This window comes from Pinus tabuliformis, chromosome 4_2 (genome assembly GCF_031772625.1).
Source record: "Pinus tabuliformis cultivar Carrire ecotype Pingquan chromosome 4_2, CPIR1, whole genome shotgun sequence".
NCBI lineage: Eukaryota > Viridiplantae > Streptophyta > Pinopsida > Pinales > Pinaceae > Pinus > Pinus tabuliformis.
Window position 1 is genome coordinate 895,601,353 of NC_142304.1, and position 27,347 is coordinate 895,628,699.

At 43.1% G+C, this 27,347-nt stretch overlaps 1 protein-coding gene across 1 annotated transcript in view; it reads right to left on the bottom strand.

Moving 5' to 3' along the window:
- Nucleotides 1–746: 746 nt before the first annotated feature.
- Nucleotides 747–27,347, bottom strand: part of LOC149172588 (glucan endo-1,3-beta-glucosidase 8-like) — a 37,754-nt gene continuing 11,153 nt past the window's right edge. The window contains exon 2 of the mRNA XM_089427746.1: nt 747–2,311. Coding sequence (XP_089283872.1) covers nt 1,204–2,311 — 1,108 coding nt within the window. The 3' untranslated portion in view covers nt 747–1,203. The remainder of the gene's footprint in view (nt 2,312–27,347) is intronic.

A 27,347-nucleotide genomic window follows, 5' to 3' on the forward strand; every position in this document is an offset into this window, starting at 1 on the left:
TGGATTTTATCATGTACTAGGGTATGGAACTTGTATTTAATCGAGAGAACAAAGCCCTCTATGCAGGGGAGACTCCCAATAATCAAGAGAATGTAGGGTACTAGGGTATGAAACTTGTATTTAATCAAGAGCACTAAGGTCATTCGACTATGTAGGAGGAGACTCCCAATCAACCACGAGACAAAAAATTAGAAATTTCTCGTGACTGATTTTGGATATTTCTATTTTCATTATGTGATTATTCATGAGTAAATGTGATGTAAATTTAGATACTTATAGTCTATGCATTGACAATTGACAATTTTATCATAATGTAATAAATTAGAATGTATCATATATGCTTTATGATTGCACATATTTCTTAAATTCCTAATATATATATATATATATATATTCGCGTTTCCCCGTTTCCAAAATTTGGGGAGGTCGCGTTTCGTATCGCTTCCCGTTTCGGAAACTCGTACCCGTTTCCCCGTTTCGTGCAACCTTGCTTTGCATCAAGAACGATATGACTCCATACTAACATTAGCTTACAGCAAAAAAAAATGGTGTGGAAACTAATTGTTGTAGTAAAAGGAAGATGATAATAAAAGGTCAACAATTTTTCACAAGATCACATAATATTGTGCTTTTCAGACTCAAAAAACATGGACATCCATTTAGTAAACATTTTTCTACAAGAAAACATCTGTCATTCTCAAATACTGACCACTTGTAATCCATAGAATCATTCATTTGTACTCCTGTTTAGGTGAAAAATCTTCCTATTAAATAAGGGATGAGTTTCTTGCCAACGCCATACAACGGAAGAGTGGAACAAACATATAGATTATCATGTATTACCCCAAGGTGGCTCTGAGGATCCAAAAGATAACGATTAGAATGCAAATACAAAGAAAAAGCCACCTTCAAGACTGTAGTTTAAAATACGGTCAGTGGGGATTCTGCATTACGTCCCCAAACTACTGCTGCTATTAGTATATATTGCCTTGGATCATGTAATGGGGCTCTTGGGGAAGCTTGCCTGACAAATTGGTCTGTTTCAAGTAATTCTTCATGAAAAGAGTGGAAACACCCGCATATAACTATGATCCTACCTATTCTACAAATAAATTAGCATATTGATATCAGGATATCTGTAAAGAGGGATATCTAGAATACATAATTGCTAAGAATCATAGACGAGCAGAGGTCAGTAAACAATTATAGACAAGTAAAGGCCAGTGAATACATCATAACTATCCACAGGGTCAGCAGAAAATTCCTTATATTCTTGCTTAGAACAGATGCAGACGAGTCTCTTATCCCAACAACGAAGCGACAGTCTGCAATTGATGGATCCACAAATGTTATCATTCCAAGACCATCAAAGTAACAGCTCTCTTCTGCTTGATTCTGCTGTTGATAGTAGCTATTGAAAGCATAAGATACATTTGCTATTTCTCCAACCGTATTGCAAGAGCCTCCATATAAAAGTGTCGTGCAGTCAGCCTTTGAGCATGCAAGCTGGACATGGGTTGAAGCACTGGACAGGTCACGGTAGGAATTTGCAACACACCACCTTGAAGGAAGGTAAGGAACATTCACAGCATTCACCAACTCTTTAGATCCTTGACCCAAGTCAATGCGGTACTTAGCCTGTCCATCAAATGTAAAAATTCCCCAGTGTCTTTCAAAGTTCCCAGGCAAAACACTCTTTTGGCCCTCATCTAACAGACCGAACAAATACACTTCCATTGGTGGAATGCCAGGTCTGAGAGGTGTTCCCTTGTTGCTTAGTATATGGTTAACCAAGCCCTGGTTGAATCTTTCTGCATTGCTGATGTTTGCAGCAACAGCCCCATCAGTTGGCCATCCAATTTCTCCAATAATGATTGGCATTTGCCCAAAGCCAATTCTGTTTAGGGCTGCCACAAGTGTGTCAAGATTTCCATCGAAAGCATTGGTGTAGACATTGCCTCCATCAACTAATGGATGAGTGCTATTCTCAAAGAAAGCATAGTCTGCAGGAAAGTCTGCATTCCCATAAAGACTTAGGAATGGGTATATGTTAACCACAAAAGGAGAACCATTCTTACTAAGAAATGACACAAGTTGGACCACGATCTGGTTTATATCAGGCCTGAAGGCTCCTTGGGAAGGTAGATTAGACTGATAAACATCTGCATTGCATGGAACCACAACTTTCACTTCACTCACAAGATTTGCTTTTGCCAGAGACTGTTGCACATTGATCACAGAAGGAAGTACAAATGCTTGAAATTGACCTTGGTAACTCATGAGAAATGGTTCATTACCAACTGCAATATACCTGCATGATACAGTCAACAGTCAGAAACAGCACGTTGTAATGAATTTAAAATTTTCAACTTGTAGCAGATGATCACGAGTTATCAGTGTAACCTAGAGGTCCAACAGAGCCCACCGTGCTTGAATTTTTGGCAATTAGGTGATTCCAGGAGAGAGGAACAAGGGTGCTGACGGCAAAAACAAAAACAAAATAAATCTATCCCAAAGAAATCAGCCTCTACCATTTACAAGGCTTTGTTTTAGCTATCCATGAGATGGAGGGGCTCCTTGCAGCTTCTAGAGCTAGGAGTTTGCCAAGGATTTTTTTCATGCATCTACTGCATCAATTTTCTGATCTCATTATCTAGCATTCCCACCAAATCTCCACTTTTATTTGGCATATTTTCCTGAATATTTACACTTTCATAAAAAAATCACAGTTGAGAAAAAGGGATAATTCATGGGACCAGTCCATTTCTCTTGGGCTGCCTGCTGCCCTATCATTCTTGGCAGCTAATGCTGAGAAAAATGACAGTAGGCTCCACGGTGCCATATCCTAAGAAATTCTTCCAAATTTGCAGTCAGTAATTTTAACCTTCTCCTCTTCAGATAAAGAATTTCCATCTCCTCAGGACGGCATTAAACACATATTTCAAGAAAACCATGTACAAAATATTTGACAGTCTAAAATATAGCAAAACACAGGTCTGCATGCATAGTAGAAGAAATAAACTATACACATTCATAAGGGGAAAATTCTGCAAATTCTGCAGGTGAATGGACAAAAATTATATAAGGATATCAAGTTTGAAAACAACTTGAGTCCCTGTATAAGGCATCTCCAACCCAAGCTTACAAAGTATAACAGAGGAAACGTAAAGGCATGGTGATGATATAGCTGGTTGGTCATTGATCAGTAATTGTATGGCCTATGGCCAAAACGACTCACCAACACAGATTCTAAAATGCAGAATAATCAAGAACATAAAACATTTCCTAGAAAACCTGTTGTGCATTAATAGTGACTGTCATCTCTTTAACAAGTCTGTGTTAACAGAATTAAGACTCAATTACACATACAAAGATAACACGAGATACCTTGGAGAAACCAGTATGGGAAAACTCCAGCTTCAAAATGACCATCTTGCTTTGGCTATTCTATTAATGGTGCTTTCATGGCTATAAGGCTCTCTGGCTTTAAAGCTCAGGAAATACACAATGCAAAGAGAATGTTGCACTCACTGTATCAAGATCTCTTCCTCAAACCAGTGGTTTGGAATTTGTATGTCACACTCTCTGTCCTACAAACTGCACAGAAACAGTGTCAATCCGACTTGTGGACAATCGTCTGTTTTCCCTCTGCTTACTCTTCAATACCTTTTCTATTAGAACTTCCCATCCAACCTCTTCTCTTACTGGTCAGCCCCTTCTTCCATCACCGGATTCTTCCTTTATGCTTGCGCTCCCAAGTATGTGGAAGGCCAATGGACTTTGTATCCATTTCCAGAACAATACCCCAAGATGCAGTTACAGTTTGCCCAGCTCAGCATTTCAAATTCTGCCAAAATCATGTGCTTCAGGTTTTCCTCAAACTGCCACATGGCAGCTTCTTCTGATAGGTGGACTGTACACATGTTGCTATTCTTTAGTGCCACGTTGCCTGCTAGGTAGGCTACACTTTCTCTTTGCTTTCTTTGTTGTACTCTTGGCATTACCTAGGAGCTACTTTTGCACTCCCACATTGCATTCACACTAGATGTAACTTTTAGTCCCACTGATCTACTTTTGTGGTTATTTGTCAGACATTAACAAGTTTATCTTACCTTATCTTTATCTATATGAATATCTGGAGGCTTTCCTTCTTGATCATAATGGAAAGGGTGGAACCTTTTGTATCTTTGGTATCCTTAGCTATACTGCCCTGCATTCCACATGCATTGAAGAGTGTAGGATATGTAAGAGCTCCAGATTTGAGTGTACATTCCTCCATGTGGCCTAAAGCTTCACAGCCCTCACACATAATGAGTGCAAAATGCAGGAACAAAAGCTCCAGCTTTGATTGTCCATTCCTCCGCATGGCCAAGAACCCCCATTCCTTTGCATCAAATGAGGTGTGTAGAATGCAGAGGTAAGAGCTGCAGCTTTGATTCGATTGTCCATAGCTCCACATCCCCTTGCCTTAGTATCTTTGAAGGCAATCAAGAACTTCTCCAAAGCATTGAATAAGGGTGTTCAAGCATGGTTGACAAGGATTCATAGCACAAAATTTAACCTAAGAATTAATGATTTAGCCACCTATCTTTCAAGGATCCATTTAAATCAATCTTATGTTTTTTACCAATCATAATTGCAAAAACGTCAATAACTGGTTTGTGATGATATTCTCTATTAATCAGTTTCAACTGCATTTACATTGTGGTGTTGTTGGTGTTTGATGTATACTTCTGGGCCACTGTTTAATAATTGCTACCAAGATGATGTGCATCAAGGCAATGTTTTGTGGCCCTTTGATAATTACTACAACATTCCTGTTTCAGTAAAAGATGCCAATCTGTCAAAGGATTCATTCTAATATATTTACGTCCTCTATACATCGCTCAATAGGTGTGAAACACAAGATCCTATGTAAAGGCAACATATCTTTGATCCTTGTAAGAGATGAAGGTGGCTAGGGACTCTCCCAAATCAACGAATAAGCAGCATACATCAGCTAGAGACTATGTTTGAAGTAGATATCCACATCGGCCCTGCTCTTGACCTACTCCTCATCCCCGAATTGGCCCATGGTTTTCCTCAAAATTCGGCCTGTTTTGGATTGTTCACACCATGTTGACTTCGGCCCAACAAGGAAGTGTTATGAAAGCCTATTTTGTATTTGGTCTACCCACGCCCATGGCTCTGTCCACCTCAGCTCTTCTCCCTTATCTGCAGACCCTACATTTCCTTCCCGTGGAACCACTCTTCCACCCCCCAACTTTCCTCTTCCCCATCCCACCCTCTTATCATCTCACCCCTCCTTACTATAACCCCATCCCCCCCACACCCCCACATTCTTCCTGCTCTCCCATTATAACAAGGGATCCCCCCACTGATAATGTCACTCCACAAAGCATTTGCGACCTGTTTATTCCAACAGGGAAGCCTAAGCTAGGCCAAGGAGGACTGTACAAGTTTCCAGCATATGGGTTCTCAATAAGAAGGAAATAAAGTAGCAACCCAAGGTAGCCCTAAGGACCCAGTACTGTCTCCACAGATTTGGTTATAATGGTGGCTCAACTCTAAATTTTCACTAAGATAATGAAATAGCTGCAAACTGAGTTGTTGTCCCTCTCAAACCGAGTGGTGAAGGCGGAGTCCAAGAACTTGATTCTCAAACAATTGCTAGTTGAAAATAAGATGCATGATGCTCTTCATCCCCTAGTGATGGCTTACACAATGAGATTTTAGACCTCAAAATAAGATAAGAAAAAAAAATTAATGTCCAACTAATTGTAATGTTCCCAATTTTGATTTTTCATCTGAGGTGGGTAGCAGGGAGACTTGGGATGGTGCTAAGTGTTACCCACCATTTTGTGGGTGATATCCCTAGGAGAAAAAAATTCTCCAAGATGGTCCTCGGCAGGCAGCCAGCAGCCCCTTGCAGCCACCAACTAGCTCGTTGTGCCATTTCTCCGCCACCTGAGCCAGCCATGTGGTCCCTCACCCATCTGTAATGATCATATGTTTGAACGTGGGCCTCCTAAACCTAAATGCATGCCTTGTCATTTGGTAATTGAGTGTTGTAGTTTACTTATCATGGATACTTCTGGGCATGGATTAATGGGGGGATTCGGTGGAAAGAGTGGGCTAGGTCTGTGCTCTTGTCCCCTAGACCTCTTTTGGATGTTAACCTTGGACCCTAGTCCCATGGGATCTCTTTTACTGACCTTTGGGCTTTAGGGATGGTACTACATGGGAAACCCTGATTTTGGTTGTGTGGTCCCACTCCCTCATCCACATATATCACTCCCCTTCCACTCATTATAACCCCATTCATCATTTCTCCCACCTAGGTCCACATTCCTCCACTGGGTCCACATAGGGTTAGCCTTCCCCCTCCCCTTGCCCACACCTTGGGTCGGGCCTGGAATGATGCCCCGGAGGTTGATGCAGCTGAAAAGAAAAGTAAAAGCATAATTGGTCACATTCAACAGAAAGATGTACCACAAAATGCAAAAGATGGTCGGGACAAACATTTAGCATGTGGGCAAAAGCCAATACATGAGCTCTACCCCATCATCATGGCCATCACCTTAGTTCCTATAGGCCCTAGATGAGCCTCCTTTATCATTCAGGAACCCATGATTGTCCCAACCCCTGGTAGGCAATGAACCGCCCTACCTTAAAGGGGGTATCCACTGCTATATCTTACACATCATGCTCTTATCCCTTGAGCCTCGAGCAGTTAATTAAAGAAAAATCATAAAAGACAAAAGGCATATAAAGAAGGGTGGAAAAATCAAGGTTGGGGCACCTCATGTACCATGATTGCCCCCTCCTATTCATTATATACCCAACAGTGGGCTTCCCTTTTACTCGCTACCCTTGTACCCCAACATGTGGCCCAGGGCTTCCCCTTTCACTCCATATCCCGTTCATCTCTTTATCACAGGCCACCACCCTTTGAAGGATGTACCTTGGACATACTATCCCCTTTAAAAGTAAAAACCACCTAATAAGATACTTGGTTAACCCCATTTGGAGCTTGGAGACATTAGCACATGCCAAAGCCCATTATGGAAGGGCATGCCATTATGAAGTGCCCACCTGTTGTTCATGGTTTGTAAGCTTTTTAACTCGATTTCCTTAAATGACTTGTTGTACTAGAAGGATAGGGGACACATTGGATCTTATGCAGGATTGCAGATGGTCCCCATATTGGGTTTGGTCTCCCTATACAGGGTCCTAACCCTCCAGAGGGCTACATTGGCAAATATAGGGTGTGTGTAGAGAGCCATGGGCTCCCAGAGTAGTAGACAACATTCCATGGATCCCCAGAGATGTTCAGAGATTGCTCGAGATTCACCTATTGGACGAGGAAGATGCACCTAGTTCACCATGCCCAATCGGCCCCACAGTTGTACCATGCACTTGGCAGATGACCTAGGACCTGTATGTTGATGTGGCATCACTTACACCATCATCTGAGCCCTTGCAGATGGTCTACAGGCATCTTCGATCTATTTGGAGACCCATGAGGTTACTTGTGTGCCCCCACACCCATTGGGAGCACCACAGGTTTATTATTTGGAGAACAAGGGGCCAACCCCTTGTCCACTACTTTTGGGAGTCCTATTCATCATTATGGCACTTATGGACTTCATCAGGCTTCTTAGAAGGCCCAACGACATGTATTATTGATCATTCAACCTCTTGAGAGGCTTATTCTTTTGTTTATGAGCTAGTTTGGTGGGCTTGTCACCAAAAGTTAGTTATTTTGCACATTATTTTATTTCAGGGGCTAATGTAGGCCTAATTAGTTAAATCGAACTCATTAGAAATGTATAAATACAAGTGATGTGAATTCATTTTATCATCATCACTTGGATTTGGAACTAGTATCTCTTTAGAGATTTTCGCTATCCTTCTTGGAGGACGAATTTTTGGAGCATGGAATGAATTTTGATGTTTGGATAATTTTCATATGTCTTGGAGCTTCTTGATGGCAAGTTTTTGGATGGTTGGATATATTCTTATACATGTAAGTACATTTTAATGTTATTCTTTCTTTCTAATTTTGTCACATACATTGTTGCTGGGATTTCACTATACTAGGGCTTATTTGTTGCATCTCTTATGCGAAGTTGTGGAAATTTTGTTTCTGGATAGTGAATGCTTCATGTATGGGCCATGTATAATGAATGAATGTTCCTAGGGATGTTTCATTACTGAAATTCATCTTGACAAGCCATTTATCTTGCAAAACGAAGTATAAAGTCTTTGAAGTTGCTTTTGTTGTTGCCCTAGTGCTAAGCGAAGTTGTCTTTGAGGCCTCCTTGACCTAGAAAATTCCATAGTCATAATTCTACCTGACCCCAATCGCCCCAAAGGATTAGGCACTGGTCCACCCAAAGGTGATCACCTTAAACCAATTTTCCTTCTCCCCTGTCCTCTTCTCCAAGTCTAGTCCTCTAAGTCACCCAAGGCATCAATTATCTCATGATCTAGCCATCCAAATACTTTGATTTTTGGTCTACAACTGCACTGGTGTGTCCTCAAAAAGCCTCTGAAATACATGTGATTCCGACAGTGGGGTCTTGAGATATCGCAAGAGATAAAATAGCACACAACAATATATTATGTTATCATGAATGAGGAAATTACACATATTTATACAATCAATAGTCTCAAGATAGGAATTCTATCTTAGACGTACAGTAGTGTGGTTGAGAGATTCTCTCAACCACACACTAAACTAGGAGAAACTAAATTCCTATTATGTAGGAACAAACTCCTCAAATGGAGAATTAAAACCATAGACAAGAAACCTCACTAGGATCCTTAGGCTAGAAACCTCACTAGGATCCTTGCATTGCCTTCCATTGAAAATCCATTCCTTGATCCCTTTCCCCTCCCTAATTAGGTCAAGCATATCATTGCTTGCTAAATCCTATCCCCTTGACCGAACCTCGGGTCCACTTGGTCTTGTGTGGTCCCACACACTATCAAGGCTAATTCTTCAAAGATCACCTGGAACCCAAGTTTCCACGAGAATTCTAGGGCTTAGGAATCTCCTTTATAAGACATACTCAAAACCTAACCCTAGAATTTTTTCCCAGGCCCTTCCTAGAGAACCTTCCATCTTGTCTTCCAAGACAAGCAAGCCACATATTTGAGCCTGTCTTGTGAATAGGCTTCCAGGATCACCCCTCGCCCTATCATTGGTCCATCCATTTCGTGATCATTATCATAACGAGTCTCCTCCCATCAGTGAAAGTTCGTAAAGATTAGGGAGCCTTAGCCGAGATGACAGTGGGTTATCGCTCCATTGTTGACCTTAGCCTAATAGTAGCCCTTCAAGGATCCCCTTTTAGGACCCTTTCTAGTTTGAGCGGTAACACTAAGCGTAGCACAATTTTATAATGCGAGTTTTGGAGACGATTTTTGGCTTGAGGGGCTCATCAAGTGAAAAGACAAATTACAACTCAATGGAATGTGGGGCCACAAGAGAGAGAATTCGACCAAGAGGGGTGTGCACTTGTGGAGAGTGATAGAGAAAAAGGGAAGTGTGCACTTGTGGTAAGAACGAGAGAGAAAGAGAGAGGGCGAACTAGTGGAGAGTGGGGGCCACAACGGAAGTAAGAGGCTAGCAATTATAAATACAGCAAGGGGGCTCTCATTTGCATATCTTGCATCACTCTAACTTTCATCACTAGTTCTCTTGAGCTGCTAAGCCAAGACAACCCGTGTTGTTTAGCACAAGGATTTCCCGAGCGCGAATTCCACTCCACCTTTAGTGAACTTCGAGTGTCACCATAGGAGAGCGGAGAGGAGTCCATTTAGGGCTTTTCCAGGAGCCACAACGCAAATCATTTATCATCTGGTGCGTGTTTTTCCCAGGGCACGGGAGGAGAATTTCGTGGGACTAAGAAGAGCCAGCAAGAGTCAGAATTTGGGCCAAAGATTTTGCAGATAATTCAGCCACAAGCAGGGCGAGTTCCTTATTAAATTGTAGGGGTGATTCGAAGGGAATTCTTGGGGCCAAATCTATTATTTCCCAGCAAGTGCGCATGAGTTCCTGGGGGTGAATTCACAAGGGTTTAGACGAGAATTGAGGAGAGATAAGAGTTGGAGCTAGGATGTATTTCTCAGAGGAGATTTTCAGGAGTTTTGGAAGGCTTCCCGGGGTGGATTCAGCATGTATTCAACAGAGCATTTCCCAGCAGGGCGAGTTGCTTGACAAAGGGAAGTTCGCACTCTTTAGGGGTGACAGGTGATGTTGGATACAACCCAAATGATTTCTGGGTTTTTGTGGGTTTATTGAGAGCAGTGCCTAGTTAATTTTGCAAGGGTTTTTTGTGGGTTTATTCAAGCCAAAAAACCATTTTCCCTCGGCAAGGCATTTTACTATTCAATCGGTAATTTGCATCACTTGGTGGGCTCGAACTTGGCTTGGAGTTAAGCCAAACCATTTCTGGGCTTTTCTAAGTTTCTTGTGAGGAGGTGATCTACAAAGTTCCAACTCATTCCAGGCATTTTTCTTAGCAAAATCATCAGTGCCATTTAGCAGCCAACAACAAAATTACTGAGGCAATTCACAGTTCAGTTTGGGAGCCTATATATGTTCTAAAGCCAAGTTGTATCACCTGGGTTTTGCCTAGCTTGCATAGCAGGCCCAAGTTCTATCATTCCTTGCCATTTATGTACTCAGATTTCTATATTTATAAAATGGCTCAGTTGTTTGGCACATTTTCTTGTGTATTTTGATGTGTATGTTTGTAATTCGTTTATTGATGTTGCTTCCTTGTATATGTCTTTGTTTATTGTTGTAAAATTCAATTTGGAATACTATAGTGGCCAGTTGTGGGGAAGCTAGCAAGATCATGGAAGTGTTAGACATGCATGAGCAATGATTGGTGAATTTATGGACACTCCAATGACGCAAAAAGGGAGTATGCAGGGAATTCGAGATGGGATTTGTAGGAACAGTGAGATGTTGGCCCAGTTGAGGAAGATGATGGACCAGTACCATCTTCCTCCTTATGACAGAGACACTACAGGTGCACATGCCACGAGGGTGAATCCATTTACACCATGTGGGGAAAATCAACAAAATCAGGGCAACAGACCTCCTCAAGGAGTGGACAGGGGCAGTTAGGGGTGAGACCAGGAGGCGTTTCTGTTGGTGGAGACAAGGCCTTAGATGTCAGGAGCCTGAGGAGGTTGAGCATGAGGACACGTAGGATGGTGAGGAGCACATCAATATACCTAGTGTGGCGCAGGAGTCACCATTGTTGGAGACCTCTTTGATAGCACTGATTGACACCTTGGTGGAGAGAGTAGAGCATACACCTATAGAGCCATCTGTTGATGAGGTGCCATCCCTAGATGAGGTGCCATGAGACACAGAGGTACCCGGAGCCATGATCGAGTTCCCAGATGGCACCCTCCTACAACAGCATGGAGAACACATAGAAGGACGTGAGCTAGTCATGGAGGAGCAGTCTGTGACTCATGTTGAGACCATGGTGGAGGAGGAGCAATCATCTTTTGGGCCAGCCACCGATTTAGAGCAGACAAATGCACAGACCGTTAGCAGAGTTGCAGTACCTCTAGACAGTAGCTCTCTTCAGGCTTATATAGATGGGGCTTGAAGGATTGCTAGGCTACCTCTGCACAGTGGAGAGAGAGATGCAGAATTACCTCGACAGAGTTTATGTGTCGACCAGATCAGTGAGATGAGGCGACATGAGTTGCGTATGGAGCAACATTAGTAGGATGGGGGACTAGTTCCGTGTACGGAACTTCTTGCTTTTGATCCTTTCCTTGGGGTTGGATGGCAAGAGATTCTGAGTTGGTACCTCGTGGAGAGAGCTAAGCATATGGGGTGTTGATTTAGGGTAGCATCGGATGTGCTCTAGGTCTCAAATTTTGCAAGGAGGCCTGGGCACATGTAATTCAAAGAACCCAAAAAGCGTTTTGAGAAATTCCACCCAAAAACAATTTTATTAAAATAATTAATATTTTTTAATGGGACCCTAAGTCTGAACTTAGGAAATTAAAAATATTAATGCGTATTAATCTAATTGTGGATATAACTTCTAGAAGAAGACAAGGATCAAGCTAAAATGATCTTAGCCATTGATTAGCTTTTAATCTAGGTCATTGAATGTCAACGAGGAGATTATTTAAGGGAGCTTGAGGGTCATTTGGAAAACACACTAAGAGATCAAGAGATCGAATTTCTGAAGTGAGAAGTTCTCAGGAGGAAATTCTGATCATGGAGATATCTTACAGAGAGGGGCAATGAGTATCTGGAAGAAGGAAGTTTTCCTGGGCCAAAGAGTACAAGGAAGAGAGAGGGCAAAAATGACGTCCAGAGAGAGGCAGACGCTGGCCCACGCAAAGCTGATGCAGTGGCAGCGCAAGCCTTAGAGGGAGATCGAATTCCTACTGAGGAAATCGAGTTTCAGTAGCCGAGAGCCGGGGTGTGAGACCGGGAGGCAGAGATTCGGATTTTCTAGCCAGCAAAGGGTCCAGAGAAGGAGCAGTGTGATACCCAGCAGGGGTGATGCAGGAACTGCATAGGAGTGATGCAGTTTTGCGCAGAGGCTCCAGTTCAGCGTGATCAGACTCAGATTCTCCCAATGACAGGGTGAGATCATTTCACCATTCATTTTGTCCAGTTTCTCTCTGTATCAGATTGCTAATTGAGCATCCAAGAATTGTACTCAGATTTTCTCCTGCATATTAATAAAACCCTCAGATTTGTTGCACCGGTTTTCCCGCATTAGGTTTTTCCGATGACATTTGTCCAAAAATAACGATGTCAATTGTGTTGTATTTTCTTTCTTGCTCAGTCTCTTGTTTCCGCATATAAATTAATTAAGTGAAGGTTGCAGTGTATGTATTTCGATATTTGTCATAGGAAACTGCAAGTTATTTGTTTAAAGGAATTTAACAAATAGGAGAAATATCATCAGTTGCTGCAGTAAGGATTATGGTTTAGGAATTTTCACATGGGGTTGGTCATAGGCCAGAGTGAGGGTCAACAAGCGCGTTCAGGCATCAAGGATACTGGAGGCCCAAGTTGGCATTAGTATCCAAGTGGGACTATGTTGTGGCTAAATCTTGCACCTGCAACACAAGTACAACAAGAGGCAAAGAAAGCTCCCTAGAGACAGCCTATGGGTTGATTGTAGACCAGTGCCTAGGACATCTTAAATAGAGGAGTGCTTGTAAGATGGTATGAGAGGGGTTTGCAGCACTCCAATTGTCACGAAATGAAGATGGTGGTAAGAGGGTTTGGTTCAATATGCCTTTAATGAGGGAGATTCAAGCCAACTCATGAATCCAGATGTTGGGGGTATATGGAGCAATCTCAAAGAGAAATGGTTTCTTCTTCTGGTGGCCTACACATGGAAATGAGACAGCTTGAACTAAAGTTGAAGTGGTGAAGGAGAGGGGGAGGAGAAGGAGGAAATCAAGTGCAGAGGGTTGTAATAAACAGAGTCCTCAACCACTGTATTTCAACAGAAACATGAGAGAGTAAGAAGGTGGAATGACAGCAATAGGGGGAGTTGATGTAAAGCTTCAGGCTTGCATAGTAATGGGTATCAATCTCTGTTCAATAGTTGAGGTAAGTCTGAGCCACCACAGGTACTGTAAGCTACTCACAGACACGAGTAAATCTGAAGGATGACAGGTACTGCATGCATAAAGATAACAGAAGTAATTATGTGGTCTCGCACAGGTACTCTCTTCTATTTAGCAGTGAAGACAAATCCATTTATCAGCCAGAAACATAACAGCTGCCTTAACATTGTTTTAAGGAAGAAATACAAAATTGGAAAGAGGTTACAAAAGGGAAAACTTACTGCACATTAACATGTTTGGAATCAATCAGGAAAATATCATTTATCTTAGAGAAACCAATAACCAGTCCATACATTCGGCAATGATATCAGTGAAATCCCATGAATACAGCAAATTGAACCAAAGTGACATCACAAAATTCGACCCTCGCGGGTCAGAATATTTGAAACCAGCCCAGAACCAGCCCCCTACATAATATTTTTCCCCCTTTTTATAAGATAGGGGTACTGTCATTATAGTTTACAAAAAAGATCTGAGCCCAAGCCCCAGTTGTCATACTAGACTAGCTGTCTCGGCTCTATGACAGGCTTTGTTGCCCCCAAAAAGATTACAATGGGATCAAATCCCTTTCTTGAAGAAATACAGAAATAAATGCACAAAGAAGGAGAATCGAGAGAGAAAGGAGGAGGTGTCCCCTTGCTGCTTCAGTGGAGGCCTCAGAAGGAGCCACATCCCTGCTGTCATAGACTCTTTTCAGTTGTTTTGAGGCGGTTCATTTATACATCAACCGACTTAAGTCAATTCTGCCATTAAAATGCCTTTGGCATTGACTGATAGAGGCATGTTGCAGGCCATCTTTCTTTAAATGCGCCCATAATCCTCGTAAAACGCCCAGCGGCCGACTCATCCATCTTTCAAAGGCTTTGTGCAGTGTTATCAGCGTATCGCGGGCTTTTAACCATTTGAACAAGCGAACAAGTGGGTTGTTAAATCATTCAAACAGGTGAATTGGCGGGCGCTTTCAATTGAGTCTTAGGCCCTCTTTGTTTCAGCCCCTTTTATGAATTTCCCCATAGGAACACAGGCAGAGACCGAGGGATTTTCCTTAAAGTGCTTAAGGCCTTCAATAAACATGCGGTGGGCCTTTTTCTTTATATCGCAATAAGTCCCTTATCGGTCGATTTCCCGGACCCAAAAATTTTATAGGTCGTCGTTTATAATATATCGCGTCCAGGACCCTTCCTCATCGCATCGCAATCGTCGATAAACCCGAGACCCAATGTCGTCGATCGCCAATAACCTACTGACGTCATTTCTGACGTCATCACTGCCACGTGTCACCCTGTGAGTGGTGCCATGTGGCACTCAGAAATAGCCCTATAGGACCCCTAAAAATGCCAAAAACGAGTGACACGTGTCCCCTTGCCACGTCATCATCCATACGTGCCACATCATCATTGACATCAGCCACCACATCAGCTCCGAGGACCAATCAAAAGCCGCCATGTGGCCCCTGGAGGAGAGAGAAAAAGGTCGGTCAGGCCTTGGTTTTGCCATGCTTTTCTTTGTTAATGAATTTCTCGGCCCCCCGGCAATATTACACTGTATCACAATCGCCCCCCTCCCCGCCAGCGTTCAAGACTTAAATCCCGTCGATCGGCCGATAAACGTGGTGCCCTGATACGCTGACGCCGATATATGATATCGACGAATCGCAGTTTCTACAATCGCCAATGTTCTTTGCCTCCTAGTCCCCGTCGATACCAATATGCGCTTGCGATGAACTGTCCTAAGTCCCGATTGCGATTTTTCTTCAACACTTAGCCATTTTTGGGTTTTCTGAGCTTTCTAAAGGGATTCTTCAACAGGCCCTAACTTCTGATCCAGGAACCCTTTTTTGGACTTCTATATACCACCAGAAATCTCTTTCCGAGCACTACGCACTGGAGAGGGTCTAGTTTGGCTCAGACTGCTTTTGTGGCTAAAAATTTGGCATCAAACATCACTGCTATTTGGCTTCTAAAGCCACTGGTGACTAAAAAGCAGTGAGTGACAATAGACTACATACCATTTACTAGATACGTAGATTAACTACGGCATTGGTGGCATAGTAGACCCAGCGTTCGAGCGCACACATTCGCTAGGGGAGTTTCAGTCAGCACCAGTGGCCAAACAGTTTGTGAGGGGACTCCATCAGTCATCTTGGTATGCTGGTTGTCCATGGGGTCGCGGGATGATCCACACACCCTGGAAGGAGATTGTCAAAGGAGGTGGCATTGGCAGGCCACTCGACAGTGCCTTGTATGGGGCTGGAGATTATTCATAGTTATGTGGGGCAAAGGGGACATGGAGGAGCAAAGCAATGGTGGCATCGCTATTGGTACATAGGGAGATTCACCTATTAGGTCCCTCGGGGAGGATTTGTGTGAAAATTCCTAAAACCCGAAATCCCTACTGCAGCAACCTGATGTTACTTCTCCTACTTGTTAATCCATACAAGTTATTTACTGTGTTCTACGGTAAATATCAAAGTAAATACAACTGCAGCATTCACTATTTAAAATAATATGTCGAAACAAGAAACTAAACAGGAAAGAGATACAACACACATCTACACAGTTATTTTTGGACAAATGTCCCCAGAAAAACCCAATGTGGGAAAACCGGTGCAGCAGCTCTGAGGGTTTTATTATTATGCAGTAGTAATTTCTTAATACACTTCTGGATGCCTTCCCGGCAATCCAGTTACAGAGAATATCACTAACAGAGAGATCTGTGAGATTACCTCACACTATCACTAGAAATCCTGGCTAATCCAGCCCCTAAATGACTGACCTTGAATGACTGCCCCTGGCTGCCTCTGCGTAGTCTCTACGGCAGCCTAGCGTCAAACCCTCTAGGGACAGCGTCACTCCTCCAGTTGATCGATTTGCTGCCCAGGAACTTCGATTTCTGCCTCCCGGTCTCACACCCCAGCTCCCAGCTTCTGCAATCGATTCCTTCAGCAAATTTTTGGACTTCCTCTCGGCTTATGTGTGGCCCTGCGTGGCTCTACGTCAGCCCCTCTGGCTCTGCACTGCCACTGCTGGATCTCCCTCTACCTTCTCTGCTCGGTATTCTCCAACCAAGAAATATTTCCCTTCGGATACTATCCCTGCCCCTCATTGCAAAATCTCACTTCGAATTTCTCACCGGCAGCTGCTCTGCTTCAGAAATTCGATCTTCTGAACTCTCTTTGTGTGTTCTCCAAGTGCCCATCAAGCCTTCTCTTATAATCCTCTCACTGATCAATCAACGACCCAGATTAGATTCTATTCAATGGCTAAGATCATATTGACTTGATCTCCGCCTTCTTCTAGAAATTTCACCCATAGTTTAGATTAATACCCATTTATTATTTTAATTTCTTAAAGTTAGACTTACGGTCCCATTAAGAATAATTAATTATTTTAATAAAACTGTCTCCGACTGGAATTTCCCAAAACGATTTTTGGGTATTCGAGAATGCATGTGGCTAAGCCTCCCTGCAAATTTTGAGACTTAGAGCACATCTGATGCTACCAGAAACCAACACTCTCTCTTAGCGAGGAATGTGCTCTAGCAATGCACCCTGCTGAAGCATTACTCTGTTTTGTAACATCTCCTCTGCGCTGCTAGTGTCTAACATCCCGTCCACCAACTACTGCGCAAACGTTGCATATGTACTGTTGTTGACCCTGCCACTGTCAACACTGCATCCGTACTGCAACTCCCTCTCAATTCTGCATCTGTGTTGTTCCTGGTACTTCCACTGCCAACTGCATCTTCACTGCAACCTTTTCCAACTACTACTGTTACTGCATCACCAACGGAAAAGCATCCCAAATTACTGAACTGGTGTTCAATATGATGTATCTCGCTACTGGAGTCTGACTGTTGCTAGTCTCAACGTTGACCCTCTAAATCCTCTGTGTTATTGCTGACCTCTGCTCTGTGCCATTTGCACTGCTGCCAACCCTGCTCTGTGTTGCTCAGTCTCTGGCGCTCCTAGCCACTACAACTGCCACTCCTGCACTCCTCTACACCAACTGACACTAGTCCATCTTGCTACTACTGATCTAGGCTCCCGTAGCAAGGTATTGATCCAAGAAGTGGGCTCCTCAAGGATCCTACCCATCTGTAGCTCTTTCGAACTACAACTCTAAATCAGCCCACCTCCCTCTTGGAGGTATCTCGACTATCATGGCAAACTCATCCACCTCGATCTTCGTGGCTACAACCTTCAGATCATGCTTCTCATCTTTGTCCTTCTTCCTGAGAGGACATTGTGTTGCGTATTGACCGAGTTCACCACACCTAAAGCATTTGATCTTAGAAACATCTTTCTTCTTCTTTCGTTGCTTCGGCTGCCCCTTGGATGCGAGGGTTACATTCTCATCCTCCTCCTTAGGCTTCGACCCACTGCTGCTACTTCCGTCAAGTTTACACTTGACCAAGTCCCTCCTCAGCTCCTCTTCCTTAAGGGTTGCCCACATCTCAACCTAGTGTGGCAAAGTTGCCCGGCCCAGGATGCTCTGGACAAAGACTTGCCACTCTTCAGATACTGAATTTAGGGCCAGTCTTACCATCTCAAAACGTTGAGGTGTTGACCCCAAAGCTGCCAATTCATCTCAAGTCTCCTGAAGCTCCGTGAGGAACGGATCAATGCATTCCCCTTCTACATCTGCGTAGATATCATCTTCTGCTCCAAGTACATCTTCCGCTGCTCGGAAGATCCTTGATACAGCATCGACAATGCATACCACATCTCTTTGGCAATATTTTTCCAACTATCTGATAGACTATATGATCCTTCACTCTGTCGAGGATTATTCTTTTTGTCTTCGCCATTTCTCCCTTGTACTTCTTGAGCTGATCTGGATTTGTGGGCTCAGCTACCACGCTGTCGACGTAGACTTTGAGAAAATGCTCATCCAGAAGGCATGACATCATTGCCTTCTAGATCACATAGTTGGATGCCCCATCCAACCTATCCTGATCTCTCAGTCCACTGGCTGCCATCTCTGCCAATCGAAAAGTCGAATAACCTCCTCTCTCCTTTGCATAGCACTGGACTGGCCTATGCACTCCCTTCTGGAGCTTGTAGATCTGCCCCTCTCCACTACTACTCAGCTAGTGAGAATTCAGACTCCTTGGTTGGAAGTCCTCTGAGGAAGAATTCCCTCAATCGTGTCTCTCTCTTCCCTCTGATGTCTTTTTGCCCAGCAACTGCCTGCAAAAAACTGCGTCCCACTAGAAAAAACCCTCTAAGCTGAAGTTTCTGATGCGTTTCTCCCTTTGCCGCTAACTAATTTCGATCTGGAAATCTTACCTCTCTGTCGACTCACCCAAAGAGAGATTTACCACGAAAATATAGCCTTCCTGGCCTGAACTGCGCAAACCCTCTGGGGATTCGAATTGTTGCCTCTGCAGGAATTTCGAATTCCCTTCTCCCTTTAGCACTGGATCTACCAGCTATGCTCTTCTTGCTTCACCTGCAGCTCTGATACCATGTGAAAATTCCTAAAACTCGGAATCCTTACTGCAGCAACCTAATGTTCATTCTCCTACTTGTTAATCCATACAAGTTATTTACAATGTTCTACGGTAAATATCGAAGTAAATACAACCGCAACATTCACTATTTAAATATTATGCCAAAACAAGAAACTAAACAGGAAAGAGACACAACACACATCTACACAGTTATTTTTGGACAAATGTCCACGAAAAAACCCTATGCGAGAAAACCGGTGCAGCAGCTTTGAGGGTTTTATTAATATGGAGTGGTAATTTATGAATACAATTTCTGGATGCCTTCCCGACAACCTAGTTACAGAGAATATCACTGACAGAGAGATTTGTGAGATTACCTCACACTATCACTAGAAATCTTGGCTGATCCAGCCCTTGAATGACTGCCTTGGCTGCCTCTGCGCAGAGTCTACGTCAACCCAGCGTCAAACCGTTTTGGGACAGCATCACTCCTCCAGTTGATCGATTTGATGCCTAGGAACTTCGATTTCTGCCTCCCGGTCTCACACCCCGGCTACCAACTTCTGCAATCAATTCCTTTAGCAAATTTTTGAACTTCCTCTCGGCTTCTGCATTGCCTCTGTGTGGCTCTGCGTCAGCCCCTCTAGCTCTGCACTGCCACTACTGGATCTCCCTATGTCTTCTCTACTTAGTATTCTCCGACCAGGAAAGATTTCCCTTCGGATACTATCCTTGCCCCTCACTGCAAAAGCTCACTTCGAATTTCTCACCGACAGCTGCTCTGCTTCAAAAATTCGATCTTCTGAACTCTCTCTGTGTGTTTTCCAAGTGCCCATCAAGCCTTCTCTTATAATCCTCTCGTTGATCAATCAACGGCCCAGATTAGATTCTAATCAATGGCTAGGATCATATTGACTTGATCTTCGCATTCTTCTAGAAGTTTCACCCACAGTTTAGATTAATACCCATTAATTATTTAATTTCCTAAGTTTAGACTTAGGGTCCCATTAAAAATAATTAATTATTTTAATAAAACTCTCTGGGTGGAATTTCCCAAAATGATTTTTGGGTATTGGAGAATGCATGTGTCTAAGCCTCCCTGCAAATTTTGAGACATAGAGCACATCTAATGCTACCAGAAATCAACAATTTGGAGGGAAAATCCATGCATCAGAGGGTATGGTGATGCAACGGTGGTGGTGGTGATGCCAGTAAAGTGCGGGTCGACGCGTACTGTCTCAGCTTTAAGCCATGGCATCCAGTGGTGTGTGGGAGCATACAACATTGAGCAGTGGTTTGCAGGTGGTCATGGAGATGCATGATGGTGCGTTGTAGTGTATTGGATTGCATTGTGGAGTAGGAGGAGCGACTCACATCGCATTGAGTAATCGCAATGAGTCTCAGCTATAGTGACACAAGCAAGATACGAAACAGTACAAGAGGGTATAACAATAGGAAGGGGTATTTAGTGATGTACACGAATAGGTCGTATTGTACAGTGGCATGCCAAGGAATACAGAGATACTCCATGGTATGCAAGGGCGTATAGTGCTACACAACGGGGTCTTGTAGAGTTGCCTCCAAGGAGACTTATGGACAGGGACATCATTCATACCTTTGGGTGTAGTTCACCTAGGACCGACGAGGACGTAGATGAGAGACATTTGATGGTATCCATGGGGACCCGCACACCTGTCCCTCTTCTACATCACTTGCAGGCACAGATGATTTGGTTGTTGTCCTTTGACACTTTGGGCATGAACAACAGGGGGCAGGGAGCTAACCTGAGCTATTCGGATGGAACTCAGCGCACCAAGGGAGAGACTTCTTAGTGGTGGCATTGGGTCAAGGCACAAGCTAACAAGTACAGGTTTGGGGAGTGCGTGGTTTGCTGCGGAGATATCATATGTTCCACCCTTGAGTTCACACTTAAGGGGATGCATGACACATTTCAGGCGAGGCACTCTGAGGTGTCACGAGAACATATACAGCGGGTGGTTGACCTTTCTTACGGGCAGATGTTTAGTCTTTAGGTAGTATCAAGGTGTGTTTTCAGGAGACAAGGTAGCAGATCCCACAATGTAGTATGGCAAGTGAAGGGCAGTTTTGCATGCGCTAGATTGATTCATGTTGTGTGGAGTCTATATATCGATTACATGCAGGGAGTAGAGATGTGGGGCAGGTGGATTTAAGTAGTCATCAGGACTACGCCACAACAGATATGGTTATGGGATCCAGGGATTCAATTGGCTGACAAGCCACTCCATTTCGTGAGGCACAAGACCATAGCAAAGGGTGATCTAGCTCACTCTGGGGTTGACACACGAAGGATCACTAAGGCCTCCATTGTATGGCAAGGCATGTTTTTCCAGTTGCAGCTCAAGATCAGGGTTAGCAATGGATTGGTAGATATTGACATCATAAAGATACCTGGGCAGGATGAGCTTGGCCTTCATCGATATTTTGCCGCCAGGTTTCAAGGGAGGAGGATACAGTGTTCGCACGATGGCCACCTGTTAGAGTCAAAGTGGTGCAACGACAACATGGTGGCACCCTTTTGAGACTAGCATGGGATCCAAACATCACAGTACTTGACAACTCAGCGACCTTTAGGGATGAGTTGGCCACTACAGGGGGAGATCATTTAGATCTTCCATTGGGCTTTTGTGACTCGCTGATGGCATGGGGGATTTCATCAACATGGCAGGTTGGTTAGCAAGAGGATATCAGGGGAAGCTCATGTGGGAGAGACTTCATCCCCACAGGGATTGGGTTGTATCTTCAAGAGTTTACTCTTGGAGTGCATGAGGTGGACTACTCGGTACGGCAACTTCATGGGGAGTTGGACAGAGTCCTACATTATCATGATGCTCTACTTATTGATAGTATGTAGAGGGCTTTTGGTACCTATACCTGGCTAGACAATGAGCGGAGCAAGGGGTGTTTCACATTGATCAGGATGGTTTGGGATCCTGGTATCGAGGGATTCCTTCATGACAGGACAATGTAGAGATTGGGGATGACTCAGTGGCACATTTGGGACCTTGGTATTATTGGTGGTGATAGTGGTGATCAATAGTTAGAGAGGGTGCTTGTTCAGGCATTGCTTGAGGACAAGCAATTTTTGGCGGGGAGGATTGTAATGTTCCCAATTTTGATTTTTCATCTAAGGTGGGTAGCAAGGAGACTTGGTATGGTGTTACGCATAGCACAATTTTATAGTGCGAGTTTTGGGGACGATTTTTGGCTTGAGGGGCTCAGGCGAAAAGACAAATTACAGCGCAATGGAATGTGGGGGCCACAAGAGAGAGAATTCAACCAAGAGGGGTGTGCACTTGTGGAGCAAGATAGGGAAAAAGGGAAGTGCGCATTTGTGGTAAGGAGGAGAGAGAAAGAGAAAGAGAGCAAACTAGTGTAGAGTGGGGACCACCAAGGAAGTAAGAGGCCAACAATTATAAATAGAGCAAGGGGGCTCTCATTTGCATATCTTGCATCACTTTAACTTTCATCACTAGTTCTCTTGAGTTGCTAAGCCAAGACAACCCGTGTTGTTTAGCACAAGGATTTCCCGAGTGGGAATTCCACTCTACCTTTGGTGAACTTCGAGTGTCACCATAGGAGAGCAAAGAGGAGTCCATTCAGGGCTTTTATAGGAGCCACAACGCAGATCATTTATCAGTGGATACGTGTTTTTCCCAAGGCACAGGAGGAGAATTTCGTGGGACTAAGAAGAGCCAGCAAGAGTTGAAATTTGGGCCAGGGATTTTGCAGATAATTCAATCACAAGCAGGGAAAGTTCTTATTAAATTACAGGGGTTATCAGAGGGAATTCCTGGGGCCAAATCTATTCTTTCCCACCAAGTGCGCAAGAGTTCCTAGGGGTGAATTTGCAAGGGTTTAGAGGGGAATTGAGGAGAGATAAGAGCTAGAGCTAGGAGGTATTTCTCAGAGGAGATTTTTATGAGTTTTGGGAGGCTTCCCAGGGTGGATTCAGCATGTATTCAACAGAGCATTTCCCAGCAGTGCAAGTTGCTTGACAGAGAGGGAAGTTCGCACTCTTTAGGGGTCACGGGTGATGTTGGATTCAGCCCAAACGATTTTTGGGTTTTTGTGGGTTTATTGAGAGGAGTCCCCAGTTAATTTTGCAAGATTTTCCGAGTGGTATTCACGCCAGAAAACCATTTTCCTTCAGCAGGGTGTTTTGTTAGTTAGCCGGTAATTCGCATCACTTGGTGGGCTCAAACTTGGTTTTGAGTTAGGCCAAACCATTTCTAGTCTTTTCTGGGTTTCTTGTGAGGAGGCCATCTAAAAATTTTCAACTCATTCCAGGCATTTTTCAGAGTAAAATCATCAGTTCCATTCAGCAACCAACAATAGAATTAATATGGTAGTTTGCACTTCAATTTGGGAGCCTATATCTATTCCGGAGCCAAGTTGTATCACCTGGGTTTTTCCTAGCTTGCATAGTAGGCTCAGGTTCTATCATTCCTTGCCATTTACGTACTCAAATTTCTGTATTAATAAAATGGCTCAGGTATTTGGCGCATTTTCTTGTGTATTCTGATGTGTATGCCTAGAATTTGTTTATTGTTGTTGTTTCCTCGTATATGTCTCTATTTATTGTTGTACATTTCAATTTGAAATATTACACTAATGACCACAAAAGTAGGTCAAAGGGACTATTGAGTGATGCCATTACAAATCATAGTACCAAAAGGTCTCTTGTAAAAAGAAAGATGCGAAAAGTAAAGTTAGGTAGAATAGGGAGTGAGATCTAACCTGAGACATGAGCATCCCTCTATCCCAAACCCAGAAACCCACTCCGAGGTGGAGATGTATAGGAGGAGAAGATCCAAGAGAAAGGACCAATAGTAAGGAGGTGGGTTTGTCATGGAATAAACCCATCTCTCCTAACATTCGAGTTCAAATGAAGGAAGCTTAGTATATTATGATGTCCAAAGAGAGAATTGGTGGGATTCCTAGATCGTCCATTGCATTCGTATCTAGAAGAGGCAATTCATTGCTAAGGCCTACGGGATCTCATCCATCTCCTGGGAAGGGATCTGATCTAGTCATGTTATTGAAGTCTCATGGGATGGGGGATGATCCCACGAGTCTACACTAATCTGGAGTCTGAAGTTGTGTTGATATCAACCTATCTTTAGTGCCCCTTCCTAAAGGTCACACCATGAAGAAGGAAGTGATCCACTAGGTAGACTCATGGGCACAAGTTGTTTGAAAAAAGAGCAAATCCACCCTCTTCACCAAGGTGGAGGAAGTTGATAATGCCAAGCTCATGAAGGAGCACACAAGATGGACTTGAGAGATAAAATTGAAGGTGAGGGGGCTCCTTTCGCCTTTCCTTTCATTCAACACCTTGATGGTCAAAGCCACATTCTTCCAAGATACACTAGACATTCCAAACATTGGCCTTGAGAGGGATTGGTATGCATTCAAATCCACTTTGTTTCTCCAATTTCAACACAATAGGTGACTAGCTCCAGGCCCTTCGAACGAAGTGTAAGCTCTTCTCTATTCCTCACCAAATCAACCTAAATGATAATCTCACCAAATCATGGATTGTTTAGCTCTAATGCTCAAGAGCAAGTTGTTGCAACATGTCAAGCAAGAAAATGAGTAGTCATTGTGGACCTAAGGGTGATCATCCAAGATTCTTACCCTCCTAGGTGGACCCACCCTTGGTACTCCAAATGACAAGCCCAGTGATAGAGGTAGCAAGCGTTAGAGGCTTTTTTAGGCTACTAGAATGGCAATGAGACTCTTTGGACATCACCACAAATGATATTTGATGACTTCAATTCACTAGATATCCCTTTTATTATTGAGACTCACACAAGTCATGTTCAGGCGCTTCTAAGCATACCTAGTTATCATTGGTTTTCAACTTGTAGAGAGGATAACCAAGAGTTTTGGTGGTGTTATAGGATCAAGTGGTGTAGGCTTGTAGCTCATTTGACTAGGGACTCCCTCCAGGGAAAGATTTTATGGTAGCTTCAAACGAGTTTGCTAGATTCATGTGGATCCTAGTTAGAGGCATAGCTCCCCTCCCTAAAGACATTTACATTGATGTTTACTACTTTCTACCCACATTCTCACACTTCATCGTTCATGTAGATTTAGAGGGGGGTATTTACCTAGATTTGTATGTTGATATCATGCAATTATTTGAGATAGGAAAGCTCATTTTCTTGAATTTCACTCCACAATCGACCTAAAGATGCCCTTTGTATATAGGAGATTGATCCAGAACCACTAGGGCTTCACTGGTCTTCTCACAATGTTTTGGACCTCTTGCAGCATCTGGGAGACACCTTTGCAATAGGGTGAATCTCATGAGCTTCTGATCTTGAATGGTCTCCCTTGCTTTTTGGGTTCTAGCCACTTCACATGCCTTCCTCATGGTAGTGGTGCTAGTGTAGTGGATTTTGTCATGGCCAATCACTGCCTTCTCCCCTTTCAATGCCATCTCTTAGTATCCTATATCACTTTAGCTGACCATGCCCTCCTTTCTTTTCCCCTCTAACTCTATCCCCTACCTCCACCCATCTCTCCCCAGTCAATCCCACCACGAACCACTATCCTCTTTGATAAGGGGGGCCCTCACATCTTCTCATCCCACCTCCTCTAGATGCTCCCCTTTGACTCCCAATTTTCATCACTTGAGTTAGTCTTAGATAAATTTGATTGCCCCTCCTCAATTATTTGGGACACAACCCTTAAGACTTACCCTAACCTTACATGATCACCATCCCCCTTTACCAAAGTCAAGCCTTACCCTCTGAACCAATGGTATGACAAGGATTGTAAAACCTTCCATATCAAAGATCGGATCAACTAACTGACAAATGACCTCCTATTTAAAGATAAATCCTAAGCAATCTCGACCGTTGATGAGGATTAAAATTTCTTTTAATCTCATCCGTCCAAATTTTAAATTATTGAGGAAATTCGAAATTTTCAATTAAATGCATTTTAATTAATTCAAAAATTAAATTTTTGAATTAATTTCCTCAAAATTTTGATTTTCACTTAACCCCAGGGACCAAAGGCTTAAAATTTAGCAAAATAATTAATTTACCTTAGTCCCTGGACCTCTTAAACCTTAATTTTTAAGGACCGACGAATTTTTCCTTCGAAGAATTTAAATTTACCTAGGATCTAGAATTAATTAAATTTCTGGCTTAAGATTTTAATTAATTTTGGCCAGAAAATTTAATTAATTAACCTATGAGGGGATAAATTATTTTTCCAACCCTCAAGACACTTTACATCATGATTTTTTACATTTCAAGGTGGAAAACCCATTTGTGATAGACCTTCACAAACTACCCAATTCTGCGACACAAATATAATCTAGCAGATCAAGCAATTTGTAATAAAATAACCTAACCAAATAGTTAGGATTATTCCCAAATCACTTTTACATAGACTCGATTTAGAACACTAGGACTCCCCTAAGATCCAAGTGACAAAATCCATTCCAGCTTTGGGGTAAGGCTGAAGGAAAACTCTGTCGATCATCTGAGAATGGATCAGTGAGACAAAAAACCTCCCAGAATGTAGATCGTCACCAGAAAAATAAGTTTACCTAGGTAATTACATACACAACACGGATCTGCTGAGATTATTTACATTATACACATGCAGACTGGGTTTATAAGATGATGATCAAGCTGGTGATGATAATTGGATGGCACGAAAACATCGATCAGGCACTATCCCTTTTGCAAAAAAAAGGGGTGTACTACTATGGGTCATTGACACGTAGTGGTCAACAGTCCTGTCCAGAAGAGATCATCCACATATAACACTAAGATTAGAGGCTCATTCTCTGCAACCAGATAGTAGAGATTACGGTCTGCGTCACTCTTGACGAACCCCATCTTCTACAAGTAGCCATCAATTCGATCGTACCATGCCCTAGGTGCCTGTTTCATCCCATACAAGGCTTTCTTTAATCTGCATACATGAGATTTCTTCTCATGTGTCTCAAAACCTTCTGGTTGTTCGATGTATACTTCCTCTTCTATTACCCCGTTCAAGAATGTCATCTTGACATCCATCTGATGAATCTCCCACCCCATCTGCGCTGCAAGAGATATCACGGTCCTAATAGAAGTATACCTGGCTACTAGGGCGAAGGTTTCTTCATAGTCTATCCCTTACTTCTGAGCATACCCCTTAGCCACGAACCTGGCTTTGTATTTCTCCACACTATCGTCTGCAAC